General features: G+C 47.3%; 2 protein-coding genes across 11 annotated transcripts in view; one reads left to right on the forward strand and one right to left on the reverse strand.

Moving 5' to 3' along the window:
• Positions 1-6619: 6619 nt before the first annotated feature.
• LOC143793990 (protein NYNRIN-like) lies at positions 6620-8677 on the reverse strand. The gene is made up of 2 exons (XM_077280904.1): positions 8436-8677; positions 6620-8316 (listed from the first exon to the last, which is right to left on the reverse strand). Exons 1-2 carry the CDS (start codon positions 8501-8503, stop codon positions 7407-7409), a joined length of 978 nt encoding a protein of 325 aa, XP_077137019.1. The 5' UTR covers positions 8504-8677; the 3' UTR covers positions 6620-7406.
• Positions 8678-18258: 9581 nt separating this feature from the next.
• The window catches only part of RBM23 (RNA binding motif protein 23), a 90142-nt gene continuing 88955 nt past the window's right edge, over positions 18259-19445 (forward strand). For 5 of the 10 annotated variants that reach the window (XM_077299092.1, XM_077299120.1, XM_077299121.1 and 2 more), the window contains exon 1: positions 18388-18522. The gene's annotated coding sequence lies outside the window, so the exon portion shown is untranslated. Of the gene's footprint in view, positions 18523-18582; positions 18703-19445 lie in introns of those variants that run through there. The other 5 variants (XM_077299115.1, XM_077299102.1, XM_077299133.1 and 2 more) reach the window with 5 other exon arrangements.

Here is a 19445-nt window from a genome sequence, read left to right on the forward strand (position 1 = left end):
AGTACGGCGCATGTCTCGAAGGGGTTAACATTGGGGGCGCATGGACATGCGTTGTCATGCGTTTTGGTGCGTTGTACGACGCATGCGTCGTTTGGCCGCACCTGGCGGGGCGCGGTCGACGCTACATGTTGCAGTTTTGTAGCGTCGTAAAAACGCGTGCGTCGCACTTGCGTCGCCCGTGCGTCGTAATTGCGTTACAATCCCCATTGAAACCAATTGACAACGCATGGGATGCAAGTGGTGGTGTATCCAGGATTGACTTTTCATTCCTTTTTTTTGGGGGGGGGGTTGTTATTTTTTTTTTTCTTAAATCTATTGTGCTGTTTATTTTGGGTTGTTCCGTGCATGCGGTTGTTCCACTGTGTTTTTTTTAAAATAGAAATGTTTTCTTTTTTAATCATGTTCTGATGAATTTCTTGGCTTCATATGTAGCCGTACTCTTTTATTTATTTTGTTATTTTTTTCTATTGTAACGTATGGCGGTATGGTTTGCTTTTTCTTGGGCCTTTTGGAAATCAATGTTGTAAATTTTTTGTTGATAAAAATCTGTGTCTTTGTACTATGAGTGCACTGTTCGTTGTGGTCGTAATGTTAATGTATGGATTTTTTGATATTTTCCTATATGTGCCTCTGTATTGTGCATAGTCAAATAATTTACTTTTTTTCATTTCAGAATTTCATCTTATTACAATGGCCAGCGACTCGAGCCACACGACACCGCTGGAGAGTCCGGTGAGTACATGATCTACTGTTGCTTACTATTCGGTAGACGTGTCACTCAATTTTTAATCACTATTTTCCAGGCTTCTTCAAGTGAGGAGGAACAGAACCAGCAGGAGCAGCGACCTCGGGGCCAAGCTGAGGTGTCAAGACAGCGAGTAAGTATTTTTTAAAACAACCTAGTAATTTTTTTTTTTTCTTACATTTTTTTTTTTTTTTTTGGGGGGGGGAGGGGTGGGGAGGAGGGAGGGAGGCCAAATTTTATTTATATTGCAAACATTAATGTTTTCCAATTATTCTAGGTTTCACAACGGGACCAGGATGAGGGCATAGACATTGACATCATGGTCGCCTCTATCCAGGAGCGAGGCCCGTTGTGGGACAGCCGTGACCCCCGGCACGCGGACCAGGTGGTTTTGAGACGTATGTGGGCTGAGGTGGCCAAATCACTGTGGGATGGCTTTGACAGCGCTTCACCCACGGACAAAGATAAATTTGGTAAGTATTGCCGAAATGCCGCTCTGACCCATCATGCCAGGATACCCAACCGTCTGTGATGTGTTCTACTTTTGTAGCATCGCACACGGTTGCGGTATCAATTTAAAAAAAAAGTTTTCTCACCTTTATTTTTTGTTTGCCTTTTTCACAGTCAAAAAATTGAAGACCAGATGGCGCTCCATGAAGGACCGTTTCAATCAGGGCCTGCGGAAGGAGGGACAGACTCGTAGTGGTGCTGCTGCGGCAGGGACATCAACATACAAGTACGGCAGAATTCTTCAGTTCCTGAGACCAGTCCTTGCCCGCCGACAGTAAGTATACCTATTCCCACACATTGGGTATTGCACAACATGCATATTCACGTAGTATATTCCCCAGCCACGTAGTTTATTGCCCAGCCATTTAGTATATTGCCCAGTGACGTAGTATACAGCACACAGACACAAAGTATATTGGCCAGCCGCAATATTTCATAGTGGCGTAGTATATTGCCCATCCAGGTTTATCACAGTTTCAAATAAAAAATTAACATAATAGACACGGGAGACCTTGTAGTCCACGGCAGGTTCTGTTCCCAGGGTTGGTCTGATCGCAGGACCTGTGGTGACGTCTCGGTCACATGACCATGACGTCATGGCAGTTCCGACGATAACCGTAAACCATGGCGGCCGTTACAAACGACAACCATGGGTAAGTATAGCATGGTAATTTTTTTTTTTTTAAAGTTTTAAATTTTTAATATTGATGCGGTATAGGCAGTGTCAATAGTAAAAATTTGGTTACATCTTACGGCGGCAACGGTTACCGCCGGTAAGTGTTTATCGATGACAAAGGGTGTAGTATGCGGGCGACAGGCATTCACTGCGGGGAGTAAGGAGTGGCCATTTAATTCAGGGCTGTGCCCGGCGCTGATTGGTCGCGTCAGCCATGACAGGCAGCTGGCCGTAACAATCAGCAAATAATACCGTTAGGACTGACAGACGGAAGTGACCCTTTACAGTGTGTGATGCAATGGTAACTTTTTATTACACACAGGAGGTGGCGAATGTGAAATGTTATATTTTGTATACTAATGTTTTCCTTATGTTTTCACAGAACACACAGCAGCACTCTCGAGCCTGTTCGGCCCTCTGGAGCGGTCCTTCGTGAATCGCCATCTGACCCGTCACAGCCATTCCACAGCGAGAGTAGGCTTGCACCACCATCTGGAGAACTGGCAGCCGGTCCATCAGATGTTCCCCTGGCCGAGGCCACTGGCGCTCCTTCCTTCGGGTATTCCCGACAGCATCAGTGGGCCTCGGACAGGCCGCCAATGCCCGAATTTTTACATTTGAGCACGGTCTTCCAGAATTGTTTCAAGGCGCTGGGCGATAGAATGGACACAGCTCTGTCCAATATCGACCGGCGCCTTGAAACTATGGAATCCGAGCTCTCGAGGCCGGCAAAACATTTCTTTAGTGCCATTGCGAAGGGCATGGTGGAACATCTTACGCCGGAACTCCAGATTTCGGTGATGCAGGCCTCCAACAATGCCTACGTGACTGCTCTGCAGCAGGCTCGGGTCATGCAGTCAGCAACTACAATGCCCGTAGTACCATCGCTGGCTAGCATGACTCCGACTCCTGCTGCAGAGCACCCACACAGAGCTCCGCGTGCCGAGGGCCACCGCCGCCGCCACCGACACCATAGAACAGAGCCGCAAAGTCCTGCTCCTTCAAGGACACAAAGACGCCACGCAGAACAACACCCAGAGGAAGAGAGGAGAAAACGGCCAAAAACAAGAACATCTACGGCGGCTCTGGCTGCTCCAATAACAACACCGAGCTCTCGGCCGGGGTCTAGCCGGAGCAGGAGTAGCCAGAGCCAGTCCACAGTGCCAAGGACACTGGTCGTGCCTCCTCCCTCCCCTCCTGCGTTGGCATACCTTCAAGCATTGTGCAGTGTGGTGGTTCCTCCTCCTCCTCCTCCACCCACTCCCAAACTGGTGGATATCAATCCCCCTTAATTGCCGAAGTTCCTACCCCTTAGAACCTTTCCCCATTTTTCTTTTTGTGTCACCCTTAATAAAATTGTTATTTTGATATCACAATTTGAGTTTCTTGGTCTACAATAAAGTTTGCACAAACTCACACCGTGCGCCGTACACACAAATCTTGTGTTTTTAACACCTCATATCTGCAATGTCTGACACAATTTTATCCAGTTTGTTGTAATTTTTTTTTGGCTGTCTCTCATTGCACTATGAGGTGTTACAAACACAAAGAGGATTAAAAAATATATCAATTTTCAAACCTACTGTAAAGGTACCGTCACACATAACGATTTTGTTAACGATATCGTTGCTTTTTGTGATGTAGCAACGGTATAGTTAATTAAATCGTTATGCGTGACAGCGACCAACGATCAGGCCCCTGCTGGGAGATCGTAGGTCGCTGTGAATGATCAGGACCTTTTTTTGGTTACTGATCACCCGCTGTCATCGCTGGATCGGCATGTGTGACACCGATCCAGCGATGTCTTCACTGGTAACCAGGGTAAATATCTGGTTACTAAGCGCAGGGCCGCTTAGTAACCCGATGTTTACCCTGCTTACCATTATAACAGTAAAAAAAAAAAACAGTACATACTTACATTCCGGTGTCTGCCACGTCCCTCGCCGTCATCTTCCCGCACTGACTGACACTGTGAGTCCTGGCCGTAAATTAAAAGCAGAGCACACCGGTGATGTCAACGCTGTGCTGTGCTTTAGGGCTGGCACAGTGCGGGAAGCTGACGGCGATGGACGTGGCAGACACCGTAATGTAAGTATGTTTTTTTTTTTTGTTAAACATTTACAATGGTAAACAGGGTAAACATCGGGTTACTAAGCGCGGCCCTGCGCTTAGTAACCCGATGTTTACCCTGGTTACACGGGGACTTCGTCATTGTTGGTCGCTGGAGAGCTGTCTGTGTGACAGCTCTCCAGCAACCACACAACGACTTAACAATGATCACGGCCAGGTCGTATCGCTGGTCGTGATCGTTGGTTAATCGTTTAGTGTAACGGTACCTTAAGGTTATTGGTCAGGTGAGGTGGTAGTGTCGGGGTCGTCACGACAATAACCCTCATTCACCAGTCATCCCAAATTAAAGTATGAGCAGAGCATATGGTACCGGGTAAGAATGAGTCAGACAAGGAGCTGGTTCAATCTCAGTTGATGCTCGTGCGTCTACAAGTGTCAGCAACGATCACAGCAACTGACTTTATTTCCGGATATGCAGTACTATATTGTTTTAGAATAAGGAATGCAATAGGCGGGGTTTAAGCAGTACATATCTAGTATTCAGTCTTTCTGATTTGTCCTGATGTCTTCTGGTAAATCCTCCTCTCTTCACATTCCTCAAGTTTCGATTTCAGAAGAAATGATACTTGGTTTCTCAGAGATAAAAAGTAGGGCATAGGTGAATACTGGCAGCCATTTTAAATACAGTTACATTAGCATCTGCAAGCAAGGGGAAAACTTATTGTTTCACAGTATAAGAATATAACAGTACAAAAAGTGTATAAAGATATATCTTTTCACCTTGACAATCCCCCCTAAACACTAAGTTTTTCCCTTCAAGAAAGATCCTTCGAGACTGTCCATGTGATGGGGAAAGGGGAGGTGGATTTCTTCATCCAGACACCTCAGAAGCTCTCCCCTTGCGAGAGGCCTCCAGGCAGCTGAACCCTTCACTAACCTCACATGGAGTTCTCCCACTGTCCCTAAACTAAGTCTCTTAGCGTCATCTGAGATTAGGGGGTTTTGTCTAATTTCTTGAGGGGGACGTACTTAGGGATCTCCCCTGGATCAGTACCATCGTACTCTAGTGGGTCTACTTCTTGATTGAGGAAGGTGCCAGTCGGAATTGCTTTGGCAATAACCTTTTTATACAAGGGAATAACACAACAGAGAATTATCGATCCAATTATAAGGAGGGCAATCAGTACCAGACAAGCTTGTTGAAGGAATCCCTTGAGCCCACCCAACCAGCTGGAAAAGAAAGATGTGTCTACTCCAGCATTAGTTTTCAATTCTGCTGCTAACCCAGTTATCTTTTTAAGAGCTATCATGGTTTTTCCATTCACTCCAGAGTTCTGAGGGATATAGGTACAACATTCTTCTCCTACCATCCCACAGACTCCTCCTTTCTCAGCTAAAATCATATCAAGGGCTAGTCGGTTTTGGAGGGTCATTCTAGTGTTAGGGCTCAATTCCTCAACTATACCCTGAAAGGCATCTTGGCTAAAATTGACAAATCTTTGTTCACTGTAATATATGTAATTGATCCAATCAACATTTTTATTAATCTGCACCTGTGGGATCAAAGAAGCAAAGCCGGCATAGATCTGGTTCTGGGCTTTAAACTGGTCAGGCACCCCCTTGGCACTCCAATAGCATCAATATATACTAGTGGATCTTCTTCATAACTCATATGGAGCTGATCAAGGCTTCTCCTCCTTCTGGTAGGTTCATCAGGTGTCTCTGGATCCCAAGGTAAAATCTTAACCTGCATAGCTAGTTTAACAAGGGTGCATTGACCTGTCCAGGCATTAGGCAACCTAGGACGGAGCTTACCATCTCCACATAACCAATAAATATCGTACATATATTGTGTATGTTTAATTAGCAAGTCAGTATCTAGAGAACTGTTCTCTTTACAGAAACCTGTCTCGAAGATCCCTACTGGTGTACCTGTGGTGTCGTGGGAATTATAGCAGGTGTAATTGTCAGCTAATACGGTTACTTCTCCTGGGACCTTTAGTTTGGGTTCCTCATGAATTAGTGGGACGTAATCTGGGCAATCAGTGGGCTTCAGACCTTTCAACAGATTCATGACACAGGCAGTGGTGTTGTCATCAGGAAAAAGCAGTGCATGTGTGTAGAGATGTGTATTCGCAGCAGCACAAGCAATACATCCTACAGAGATATTCTGGACTCTTACATTGTATCTCACCCATTCTAACCATAAGTTTTTCCTTGGGGCTGTTTGTTTTTCTATAGAGAAAACTTCTTGCCAACTGAGACCTGGAATAGGGATTACTTCGTTAACTACATTTTGCAAACGCTCACCTGGGCCTGTTTTAGCTGTACTGGTAACGGGGGCCTTGGTTGGTCTGAAGCTAATATCCTGGAGCTGTATATGGCCTAAATTCCCATAGTATCCACCATTAAATACATTATGAAAATGCCTTCCCAGTGCAAACGTCTGCAGGTCAGCAGATTGGGGGCTTTCAAGATTTAGGAGGAGGGGGTGACAGTTTCTACCCCATTTACAGCCCCTAAGTGGTTGCAGAAGGGCTGTTAGATGCATTGTCCCATGAAGACTCCTACCCGTCCCATCCTTAGGGAACATGGCTTCGCTAGGTTTATATCCCCAATCATCCCCCGTATTCCAGGCAGCATCTGACCAATAATAACAATTATTGTTGTCATTTCTGGTAACACATATATAAAACTGGATGATTCCCTCTACCACCCGTTGAGTCTCGAGGCACTTGACTACATCGCAGAAATCAAATCGCCAGATATTTACCGGGGCTGTCAGGTTTACCCAGAGGATAGTGGGACCAGGATTCTTATTTACAATAGGGGCCGAAGAGGTAGGGGCGAGGATGGCCCCTGGCCCCAGGACCAAAAACAACAGCAACATTTCCCTTCAGTCACTACTGTGACTAAACGCTGGTTTGGTCTCTTTTACAGTGTGAGGCGTGGATCCAGGTGCTCTTTCCTTCAAGCTTGACAGCTGTGGCTGTGGTCAGGAGCACTTGGTATGGTCCGTCAAATTTTGGTTCCAGGCTCTTCCGGACGTGCCGCTTTATCACTACCCAGTCTCCTGGCTCAAAGGGATGGTGTCCAGGATCCTTGTCTGGGTCTGGAAGAGAACTGAAGACAGTTAAATGCACTTTGGCAAGGTGTCCATGTAAGGCCTGCACATAGCTAGTCATGCCCTGGTACTTGAGTTGCAACTGTTGTGGAAAGAAACATCCAAAATTGGGGCCCCTGCCAAACAGAATCTCATAGGGTGACAGTCCTGTCTTCCTGTTTGGGGTATATCTTACTGAAAACAAAGCCAGAGGAAGGCATTCTGTCCATGGTTTACCAGTCTCTGCCACTGCCTTCTGGATTTTAGGCTTAAAAGTTCCATTTAGTCTCTCCACTTTTCCACTACTCTGTGCATGGAGTATGCAATGCTTGACTTACCCCCAGTGCTGCCATTACCTCTGACATGATCACTCCAGTAAAATGGGAACCCCAATCGCTTTCAATGACTTCAGGAACTCCATACCTGCATATGATCTCAGCCATCAGTTTCTTCGCCGTTGTCTTAGCCGTAGCTTTGGCAACTGGGTAGGCTTCTGGCCAACCTGAAAATAAATCAATGCAGACCAACACATACTCATACGTCCCTACCCTGGGTAACTGAATATAATCAATCTGCAGTCTCTGGAATGGGTAAAGGGGCCGCGGAGTGTGTTTGGATGGAGTTTTCACTGCCCTACCCTGATTATGTGTGACACATATCATGCAGCTCTGTACCTGCCCTTCTGCGCAGGTGGAAAACCCGGGGGCAATCCATTGTTTCTGTAGGTTGTCACACATGGCCGTCTTCGAGTGGTACACATTCCCGTGCAGAACCTGTGCCATCATTGGGTACAGTACCTGTGGTAGGCAGACCTTTTCTCCCCTCCCCCATAGCCGAGTGACGGTATCAGAGCAAGCCCCTATCTTTTGCCACCTATCTTTCTCCTCCTTACTTGCCTGTTCTTGTAACCGGGCTAAGATGTCTTTTGACACAAGTGGAGATGGTGGGGTGTCTAGGTGATGTACTCTAGAGGCTACAGGAGTGCTTGCTGCTTTCTTGGCAGCCTGGTCTGCCAGTGCGTTACCCCTTGTCTGTCCATCAGTGCCTTTGGTATGTGCCTTTACCTTTATGATGCCTGCTTGGGTGGGAAGCTGTAGTGCATTCATAAGTTGCTGGACTGCCTCAGCATGTTTAATGGGGTGGCCATTTGCTGTCAGGAAAGCCCTGGCTCTCCAGATAGGCCCATAATCGTGTGCAATGCCAAAAGCATACCTGGAATCAGTGTAGATATTTACAGTCTTACCTTCTGCTAGTTTGCACGCTTCTATGAGCGCCTTGAGCTCTGCTTCTTGTGCAGACATATGAGCTGGCATTGACTCTGCCTTGATTACCTCATGTTCTGAGACCACAGCATATCTGGTACAGAAGTGTCCTTGGTCATCTTGGTGACAGGATCCATCTACAAAAAGCTCAAAATCAGCATTAGGTATTGGCACACTAGAGACAGTAGGGAGACCAGCCGTTTCCTGAGACATCAATTCTAGACAATCATGTGGTTTGGAAACCTGATCTTGTTCCTCTGGATCCATTCTAGAAAGAAAAAGTGTTCCTTTCCATGTCACCTACTCCTCCCCCATTTGGATCCATAGGAACGAGAGAAGAGTAGCGGGGTTTAGGACAGTGTACCTTTTCAAAGTCACATTAGTAGACATGAGAATAGCACACTGAAGACGCAGCTGTCTGGCCATGGACAGGTGATAGGTTGTACTTGGTTAAGGATACTATGTGCATCATGTGGAGTATGGACCGTCAGTGGGTGATCCAAAACAATCTCTGAAAACTTGTGTAGCAACAGCTGGACAGACAACACGGCCCGAACACAAGAGGGACTTCCTCTTGCCACTGTATCCAAGCGGCCGCTGCAATAAGCAACAGGTCTCTGTTTGTCTCCATGAAGCTGAGTCAGCACACCCGTAGCATATCCTGCATAGGTGAGTACTGTCTGCAAGGCAGTCTGCAATACTGTACGGCAGTGCTCGGGTGTCTTGTAATCATATACGGGGCCTGCAGTGTGTAACAATATATCACAGGGTAAATTCCCTCCTTGGGTGGACATAGCGTCTCCTGGTTGCAAGGGGCCATAAACGGCAAGGTAGGCCTGACACTCTTGGGCTATGACTGGGCCTCCCTTTTTTTCTTGCTATCTGTTGGGCCAAACCACCTCTATGTGACAGGGTAGAGTTGGCTGAGTTCACTATCGCTCCCACCTGGTGGGTAATTATATCCCCATACCCCACTGAGAAAAGAACCTGGGAACCCTGAGGTGTGATGAAGTAGCGTGAATGACAGGGGAACCAAACTTCAGGTTCTTGGAGAGTCTGGCCTTGTAGGTGTGAAGGTTTCACGGGAAGAGGAGGTCTAGGGGCCTTTCCGGGCTGGGGGGTCTGCCATTTACACCGATTAAAACAAGCTCTTGGTCTGAGAATTGACATGACAGGGCTTGGGAGGGAGATTCCCAGACATAGGTTTAAAAAGGGATATTGGAATGTGAGACTGGATTTGTGTATGGTGGGAGGAGGGCAGGAGCTGAAATCTGTTACATGGGCCACTGATAAGGAATGGAGCTGCGTCCTTGTACTGCGGTGGGGGCTAGAGAGCGAGTAAGAATCGCTGCGGCTGCTGATTTAACCTTTAATTTCCCTGCTGATACAGAATGGGCTTTTTGTTACAATTAGATTCCACGATCTTTAAATACTACCATAAGACGCCCATAGAACTTCTCGGCAGTCCAGGATATATTGGTGCCTTGGGGCCAAAGGGCACAGGGCTTACAGTCGGGAGTAGAGGCTTAATTTTCCTGGGGAGGGACCATATCATCTAACAGGGAGCCCCCCTGTTTCAAATTTTTGATTGTTTGCTTTCCTGACACATTAATCCCAGTCACTTTCTCAGTTCCTTCTTGCACCACAAAACATCCAGTTTTTTTTTTTTTGTCATAGTAATAGACAACTTTTCTTTTACAACGTAGCAAAAACAATCAGAATTCACATCCTCTGTTGATCCTCAATTTGCTATATATCAACCACTCAACTTGAAGCAGATTAATCTTTTACCAATCTTTCAATTACACTGATAACCAAACGATCACTTACAAGTTTCCTTCTAAAACTAGGCACTAGATTTCACTTTCAATTTACAATATTTCTTTGTACTTCAAAACAATATTGTCGCTTTAAACAAAAACACAGATCTACCAGCGCGTACTACACCAAGAAAATACAGAGAGAGAGAGCAGCTACAGTATGTGCCCCCTCCATTCCAGGGACACAGAGATAAGAAAAATCACAGCATTCCTCAACACAGAGAAAGCAATAACGCAGCTGTTTGACCCCTCCCATCGGGTATTTTAAAAATAAACACAGAAACGGAATACAGCAGTTCTCAGACTTAATTTCTACAAAACCTTCCTCTGATCCTCCCTCTCCATCAACCTCTTTCCATCCTTCGTTCTTTAAGCCTCGCGCAACTCGTAAATGAGCTTGCGCTTGTTCTAACAATCCTTTATCCTTCAACATGCCCCTTTGTTCTCTATGAGATTGTGCCATGTAGACGGCTGCAATCTCCCTGACGAGGGCAGTCCTACATACTTGTACAACCTCTCAACATTCTTGACTGCCTTCTTGCCCTCCCGTGACTCTACTATTGTCTTGACTTTCACAGCATCCTCACTTAACTTGTGGGGCACAGACTTCTGCTTTAAGAGACGCAGCATAACTTCACAGAATACTACGCCCTGCTGCAGCTCAGGATCGCTGACAGCGACAACACTGGGTCCTAAAATACGGAGCCTCTCGTTCAACGTATTAGGAATAAAGAGCCTCGCGCTCGATATCCTGTCCCTAACCTGAACACCAGTGATTACAGTCTGTCCTGTCACGATATTCTAAACAGTCGGGAGGCGGTCTCCTAGTGAGAGCCCTCCACAGAAATACAGGTGGTCCCATCTCGGGACGTCTTAATTACCTAGTTGGTACAATATCACAGAGGCTGCGTCTCCTATCCCTTTCACTAAGCCGCCCCACAATCTACAACTTGATCAATCTTTCACTCCACTTCACTACTAGACAATAGTCACGGGTAGGGTGGTTGAATGGAGTACAATGACCGGTGGAGGAGGTGTGGTGTACACGAGGACGCGCAGGATGCGACGTCTCTCAGTTGCTGGTTCAGAGCGTGGCACGGGATTGCGCTCGCTCTCACCACTCGACCGGTCACCCCTCAGATCCAAGGAGACCACAGACAAACCAATAGCGGCTGAGACACTAGCAAGTGTGACACATACAAAGTATATGATCTCCACTTACCGTGTTTGGAGGGTGATCAGTCCTCAAGGTCAGCCACTACGGGTGTCGTCCACGGACATCCAGGAATGGGTCCAGGGGGTCTCGGATTGCTGGCCACGCCCCACGTTGGGCACCAAATTGTCGGGGTCGTCACGACAATAACCCTCATTCACCAGTCATCCCAAATTAAAGTATGAGCAGAGCATATGGTACCGGGTAAGAATGAGTCAGACAAGGAGCTGGTTCAATCTCAGTTGATGCTTGTGCGTCTACAAGTGTGAGCAACGATCACAGCAACTGACTTTATTTCCGGATACGCAGTACTATATTGTTTTAGAAAAAGGAATGCAATAGGCGGGGTTTAAGCAGTACATATCTAGTATTCAGTCTTTCTGATTTGTCCTGATGTCTTCTGGTAAATCCTCCTCTCTTCACATTCCTCAAGTTTCGATTTCAGAAGAAATGATACTTGGTTTCTCAGAGACAAAAAGTAGGGCATAGGTGAATACTGGCAGCCATTTTAAATACAGTTACATTAGCATCTGCAAGCAAGGGGAAAACTTATTGTTTCACAGTATAAGAATATAACAGTACAAAAAGTGTATAAAGATATATCTTTTCACCTTGACAGTAGCAATGTTCACGTGGCCAAGTGTCGCCACTATTTGACTCTGGACGTATTCCAGCATCCTGAGTTCAATAGTGTAACTCACTAGAGTTGAGCGAACATGATCGTCTCCCTCCTTGTCAAGCAAAACACTTGCAGACTAGTAGCATATGGGCCCCGGCTTCATGGACTGCGGATTATGATCTGCAGCCACATGTTCAGAGGCTGTGTGACAGGCAGAACACATGCACATCCAAGGCCTATTTGTTGGCCTCGCCATGCATGTGTAGTGCCTGTCACACAGCCGCGGCACATGCAGCGGCAGAAAACCTGCTTCAGGCATCACACTCCATGATGCCAGGTTCCATATGCAAATAGTCTGCAAGATTAATTGCTTGACAAGGTGGGAGCCAATCATGTTCGCTTTTAAAACTATGGAACACACGGCTATGTGAACAATTTGGTTGTTTTGTCAGAGTCAATTTGGGAACTGGTGCTCACATTACTACATTTTGTGGTACACACATTTGGTTCGAGAACATTGGATTTGTTTTAAAAAAATTTTTTATTGGCAACAACATTGTAAACATAGGGGAGCATTTTTTTGGGAAACGGAAAAGCACAATAAAGAATTTTATTTCAAAACACAACACAGTAGAAAATCACAGTACATTACAACATTTAAAGAACATTGCATTAGGCTGGTAAAATGTCATGGACTCAATAGTGTTTAATTCTTTAAATGACAGTGTTAAGATTTTTATTAATCACAGTAAATTTAGTTACAGTTCAGCAGGATAAAGTACTGTTTCTACATTAAACCATTTGATCTTGCCATGACACACATCCAACATCTGAAACAAAATATGAAGCAAATCGATCCCTCATCTGAGCAATTTCCAAAGTTGTCCTCAGAGGATGATCTTGGTAATCGGGCAATGGGTTTGGTATGGGTTCATCTAGTTCCACGTTGACTCTCTCTTTAGCAATAATATAATTGTGGAGAACCACACAAGCCTTCACCACCTGATCAACTGTCTCAATTTTCAGATTTATAGCGGATCCTAAAATCCGCCATTTGGAGACAAGGATTCCAAAGGCGCACTCCACAGTTCTTCTGGCCCTGGACAGTCTATAATTAAAAATCCTTTTTGTGTGGTCCAAGCCCCGACTGGAGTAGGGTTTCAGTAGGTTGGCACACATTTGAAATGCCTCATCACCAACAACCACAATTGGCATTGCCGGCCCTTCGGTGTTGGGAAGAGGTCTTGGCTGGGGGAAATTAAAATTGTTCTCATACAATCTTCGGCCCATATCAGACTCCTTAAATGTCCGTGAATCATTTGCACGGCCAAACGCTCCAATGTCCACGGCGAGAAACCTGCAGTCCGCACCTGCAATTGCCATGAGCACGGTGGAAAAATATTTTTTGTAATTAAAAAAAAAAGATCCACTTCTTGTAGGCTTTGTAATCCGAATGTGCTTCCCATCCACAGCTCCAATGCAGTTTGGGAAAGAACACACTTGATCAAATTTTTTGGCGTTGGCCTCCCATATTTCACTTGTAGGGAGAGGTAAAAATTCTTCACGGAGATTGTCCCACAAAGCGCGGCATGTGTCCGCAATAATTCCCAAAACTGTTGAAACTCCAATCCGGAATTGGAAATGCAGGGATCTCAAGGTCTCTCCGGTAGCCAGGAAACTGCCAAGAATATAAATAAATACATTTTAGTAAAGTACATTGTGATAAACAAAAACAAAAAATGCCATACCCACCCAAACAAAAATTGAAAAAAAAAAAAAAAAGTTGCAGAACAGATCACAGTCGTTCAAATACAACTACATTACGTACCGTAGAGTCACCAGCAGCCGTTTCTCTGCGGAAATTGATCTCCGGAGCTGTGTGTCCTGCCTGGTAATGGCTCCTTCCACCCGACGCAGAAGATAGCGGAAGCTGTCTTGAGACATCCTGGTATATTCATAATATTTTTCCAGGTTCTCATTTAGCTCGCCAAACAAGCAATGTAGGCTCCACGGCTCTCCCGGACTTCCACGATAGGGTGTAGCCAAAAGCGACGATGACTCCTTCTCCGTTTATCCCTTTTCCTTTGCTCATAATATGCAATAGCATAGGCATTAGCCAAGGCAAAATCCATCTCCATATCCATGTACTCGCCAAAGGACGCGCCATCATGATGAACCACAGCCAAATCTGAAGAAATCTTCTCTGCTAGGGTATATATACACAGTACACCCACCCTCTTCTAGCCATTGGTGGTCTTTATCTAGTGTCTAGACCAGGGGTCGGGAACCTATGGCTCGCGAGCCAGATATGGCTCTTTTGATGGCCGTATCAGGCTCGCAGACAGGGCTCCTACCTGTCTATGGGAAGGATCAGTGGCGTAGGAAGGGGGGTGCGGGGGGGGCGGTCCGCCCCGGGCGGCACAATGCGGGGGGCGGCACAATGCGGCGGTGAGTCAGTGGCGTATCTAGGGGGGCGCAGCCGGCAGGGGGGCGCAGTCGGGCCGCCTAAAGCGGCGGTCCGCAGTGTCTCCCCCGGCGGCTGCATTCTGTCACCCCCCGCACTGGGAGTCAGCTGTTCTCTGTGCCGACTGTCAAGCTGACAGCCGGCACAGAGAAGCTGCGGCGCGCCGGCTCCCAGTGTTCAATTGTACTCGTATCTGTGATGCGAGTACAATTGAAGCTCTGACTGCCGGGTCAGAGCGACGCCAGCAGCGTGATCAGGTCATGTGATCACGCTGCTGACGTCACTCACCTGCGCGGCAGAGCAGGAGCTGCAGATCGACCAGGAGACACAGAGCGGTGGAAAGTGCTCCAGTGGAGCTGAAGACACCGAAGGTGCAGGGGGGGATTTACTGTGAGTGGGGATGGGGGGCATATAATATTGTGGGGGGATTTACTGTGAGTGGGGATGGGGGGCATATAATATTGTGGGGGGATTTACTGTGAGTGGGGATGGGGGGCATATATTGTGGGGGGGATTTACTGTGAGTGGGGATGGGGGCATATATTGTGGGGGGGATTTACTGTGAGTGGGGATGGGGGCATATATTGTGGGGGGGGGATTTACTGTGAGTGGGGATGGGGGCATATATTGTGGGGGGGGATTTACTGTGAGTGGGGATGGGGGCATATATTGTGGGGGGGATTTACTGTGAGTGGGGATGGGGGCATATATTGTGGGGGGGATTTACTGTGAGTGGGGATGGGGGCATATATTGTGGGGGGGATTTCATGTGAGTGGGGATAGTGGGATATATTATTGGATTGGGGATATTTAATATGAGTGGAGATGGGGGGATTTATTGTGGGGGGAAATTTAATGTGAGTGGAGATGGGGTATTTATTGTGTGTGGGGGGAGATTTGTCATGGGGATGGGGGGATTTAATGTGTGGGGGAGATCTGAGGACACAAAATGAAGAGCAAAGGGGGAGATGGGGGGGCATATATGAGGAAACAGTATGGGGGATGGGTGCAGACAGCTTGGGGTCAAACGGGGGAATGTATGCGGACACAGTATGAGTAGCGATGTGAAAAACGTATGTGGACAGAGTACGGGGAGTGAGGGTGTTGGGATGTGTGCATGCGTAGCATGGGGGACAGTGTAAGGGCACAGCCAGGAGGGGACAGTATACAAAGGAGGGGGAGTGTGATGAGAGAGTACAGTATAAATACTGGGCCCTATAGGGGGGACACAGTGTGAGAGGTCAGTGTGAAGAGGGGTCCGGTATAGAAAGGGGAGGTCAGTGTGAAGAGCATGTACCATAAGACAGACAGTGTGGGGGTCATATTTTATGCAGACAATATAGTGAGGGGAAATTTTTTATTCAGGAGCATTATAATGACACTTGTATCTTTAAGGGCGTCATGTGGAGATTTTCTGCAAAAGAGCGGAGAAGATGGAAGTCTGCAGAGACAGCTGTGGATGAGAAAACTCAACATGGGGAGAACGGCTCCAGAGGAGACGTCATCTATCAGGTACCTGGATGTAAATGTTATTTGTGATACTAACTCTTATGTTTTTATTTATGTTAGGAGCATTAAAGGGAATGTCCAGGTTTGTGATGAGTCTGCAGTCATTCTTTGTGACTGCAGACTTCTGACTTCTCACAGTGCGCCCTGCACACTGTCAGGATTCTCTGGTGCTGGCGATTTACATACATGCGGTCACGTGCTGACTAGACATGTGTGGCCTCACTCTATGAAAATGAACTGAGTGAGGCCGGGCACGTCTAGTCGGAATGTGGTCAGAAGTATACAAATCACATGCTTGTGCTGACATGACTGTCCACCGGCAAGGGAGAATCCTAAAAGTGTGCAGTGCATGCGTTGTGAGAATTCAGAAGCGTGCGATGTCAGGATTCAGCTCCGCAGGTTCCAGTCGTCGACACATGGAAACTTCACTCATATGCGATTTTCATACTCATGGTCCTGTGACAACGAGCTTCTCTTCTGCTTCTCTCAGTTTTTCACTGAACATTGGGAGCTTAAGGGAGAGGAGCTCGTCGGTACATGACTAAGTGTGAAAATCGCATACGTTCTGGGGGGGGTGCCAAACTCGGGAACAGCCCCGGGCGGCAAAAGCTCTAGCTACGCCCCTGGGAAGGATGCATGCACCGCGCTCCATCAGGCCGCGGTGCACGCTGATATTGGTAGTTCTTTGATGGCCTGATAAGCATTGGCGGCAGTGGTGAGCGGCAGGGAGCATGGACTACATTTCCCATAACTCCCTGCATAGCCGCGCCGTCTGCAAGCACGTACGGCTCTCGCGGAATTATATTTCAAAATATGTGGCGTTTACGGCTCTCTTAGCCAAAAAGGTTCCTGACCCCTGGTCTAGACAGTAATTGTGGCTTTTTTTGTACAATTGAGTAAAGAAAGATAACATTAAGAAAAACGCATGCGTCGGAAAACGCAGCGTTTTTTGCCAAAAATGCAAAAAAACGCTGCGTTTTCCGACGCATGCGTTGAACGCGTGCGTCCATAAAACATGCGTTGTACATGCGTTTTACTTGCGTCATGCGTTGCGTCGACAACGCTGCGTCGCAAGACGCAAATGTGAACGTAGCCTTAGCTGGCACTATTTTGATCAAAAAAGTGCAAAAGTCCTCCAACCATGACAAGTTGTACCCAATCAGGACAGTCGTATCTCTAGTATTAAACCTTAGGTTGTGTCAGCCAACCTCAATATAGACGGGGCAGAGCAGGACAGGGGCCGACCGCTCAGACACCATGGGAAGCTGTATAGATGACATGCCTGTTTGTACAAAGTACAAGAAACTACAGCAAAACCAAGGAAATGAGCCGGAGCACAAGTTGGTATATGTGAAACGTGTAAAAGCACGTTGACACTATGGTCATTGTACAGACAAAATCCAAGAAAAAAACAAAATGAGCAGATGCCCTATAGCAAGTAAACAAATAGTGCATGTAAGTAACATGGATGACACTAGTTTGATCAAAAAAGCATTGTGTTCCATGATAAATTGGGAGGCTTCAAGTTCCTACACTGCGGGACTGTCCATGTGGTGTCCATGATGCCTGGAGTGCCGCCTCCGGGCTTGGTTACAACGACCGCACTGGAAACATGCCCGCTCCTCCGCCCATAAATATGCCCTCCACCCTTGATGTATCCCTCTGGTGTATGCATAGCAGTGCATGGAGGCTGTACTGCCCCTTAGGCCAGAGCCATGCAGCCCCAGTAAGGACATAAGCCGCGATTCATCAAAGCTGGTGTGAACACCGCCGACCTTGGAGTCAGCCGCCGCCGATTCACTAGGAGGCGCACACCTTTTAGTGAATTTCATCTGCCTAATGTGCTGCGTGCGCCTCCATGCACCTCACCACAAATCCTACTCCGGTCGGGGACTATAGTAAGATTTCTGGAGTAAGGAACAGCACAACCTGGCATGACTCAGATGAGCTGGGCCTCACGCCTCCATCCTGCACCTTCCTGGTGGAGATGGCATAGACTGGAGGGAAAACACCAAAAGTCTTCTCTAGAACAAATGGAAGTTGCCAGGAAATAAATAAATATATAGATATATGTTCCCCTTTCAGGTTAGTTGGAAAATACAGAACAGCTGTAACAAGGAAGCAATGCTCTTATAGAGGCTGTGGTACACTACACGGCAGGGGTCAGCGACCTTCAGCACACCAGCTGTGGGACTACAACTCCCAACATGCCCTGACATACGCCTCCGCTGCCTGTGGAGCCTTTGGCTTCCTTATAGACGAGTAACACAATGAATCCGGGGTCCTTCCTCACACGTGGCCTTTATTTACTCAGCTCCCTCCATTAGGCGGGTCACGCCTCGCTTTCATTCACTTCCGTGATTCGCCCAGAACCGGCTCCCTGAGAGTGTCCATTGGTGGTTTCTTCTTAGCCCGCCTACTTCTCTGACGTCACGTGCTGCCATTGGCTGAATGGTTTCAGACAGAGTTGTGGGAAACTTCTGGAAGGTAACGGACCGAGCGCCATACTGTGTGCACTGTTGGGGTCAGCGGTGAGTGGAGCAGTCGCCCAGTGACCGGGGTCGGACGCTATAACGTGCAGCGCTGGTGGCTGTAGTGCGGGGTGTTGTAGTTGTGCTTCGGTAACGGACAAGTAGAAGGCGGCTGTAGTGTATAAGCGGCTGTGCCTGTGCACCGGGGGTCGGGGAGGGCTCTCTATTCACGACACCACCTGACGTACCGACCAATAGTGGACAAGGGATGTTTGGGCGTAACCCTGTAATGGCGTTGTCCGATATGGAAGTAACCCCCTGTCCCAACTGACTGATCGCTATGAAGCTGACGTTGGTTTCATACTCGGCAATTTTTTTCTTTTCAGATTTTTTTTTATAGGTTGAACCACAAATAATAATCATCACAATAATAACACAAGGCAGCGAGGAGCCCTGATGTGTATTCTTAGGCTACTTTCACACTGGCGTTTTTTGTCCTCCCTCGCAATGCGTCGTTTTGGTCAAAAAACGCATCCTGCAAAAGTGCTTGCAGGATGCGTTTTTTGTCCATAGACTAACATTAACGACGCATTGCGACGAATTGACACACGTCGCAACCGTCGTGCGACGGTTGCGCCGCGTTGTGGCGGACCATCGGCTGCAAAAAACGCTACATGTAACGTTTTTTGCGGCCAACGGTCCGTTTTTTCCAACCGCACATGCGCTGCCGGAACTCCGCCCCCACCTCCCCGCACTTCCCCGCACCTCACAATGGGGCGGCGGATGCGCTGGAAAAATGCATCCGCTGCACCCGTTGTGCGGCGCAGAGAACGCTAGCGTCGGGAACCTCGGTCCGACGCACTGCGACGGGCCGAGCCCGACGCTAGTGTGAAAGTAGCCTAAGGCTATTTTCACACTTCAGTCTTCCAAATCTGCACAGAATCCGTCAAGACGTTGAAATGACTTATCCTGTGCAGATTGTG

This window comes from Ranitomeya variabilis, chromosome 1, assembly GCF_051348905.1.
Source record: "Ranitomeya variabilis isolate aRanVar5 chromosome 1, aRanVar5.hap1, whole genome shotgun sequence".
Classification (NCBI taxonomy): domain Eukaryota; kingdom Metazoa; phylum Chordata; class Amphibia; order Anura; family Dendrobatidae; genus Ranitomeya; species Ranitomeya variabilis.

Bases quoted from the DNA above. Each gene is read 5' to 3' on its own strand.
- LOC143793990 (XM_077280904.1), bottom strand. From the start codon at position 8,503: ATGGATCCTGTCACCAAGATGACCAAGGACACTTCTGTACCAGATATG. The intron at 8,317-8,435 runs GTAATCAAGGCA...CACTGATTCCAG, and splicing joins CTGTGGTCTCAGAACATGAG to GTATGCTTTTGGCATTGCAC.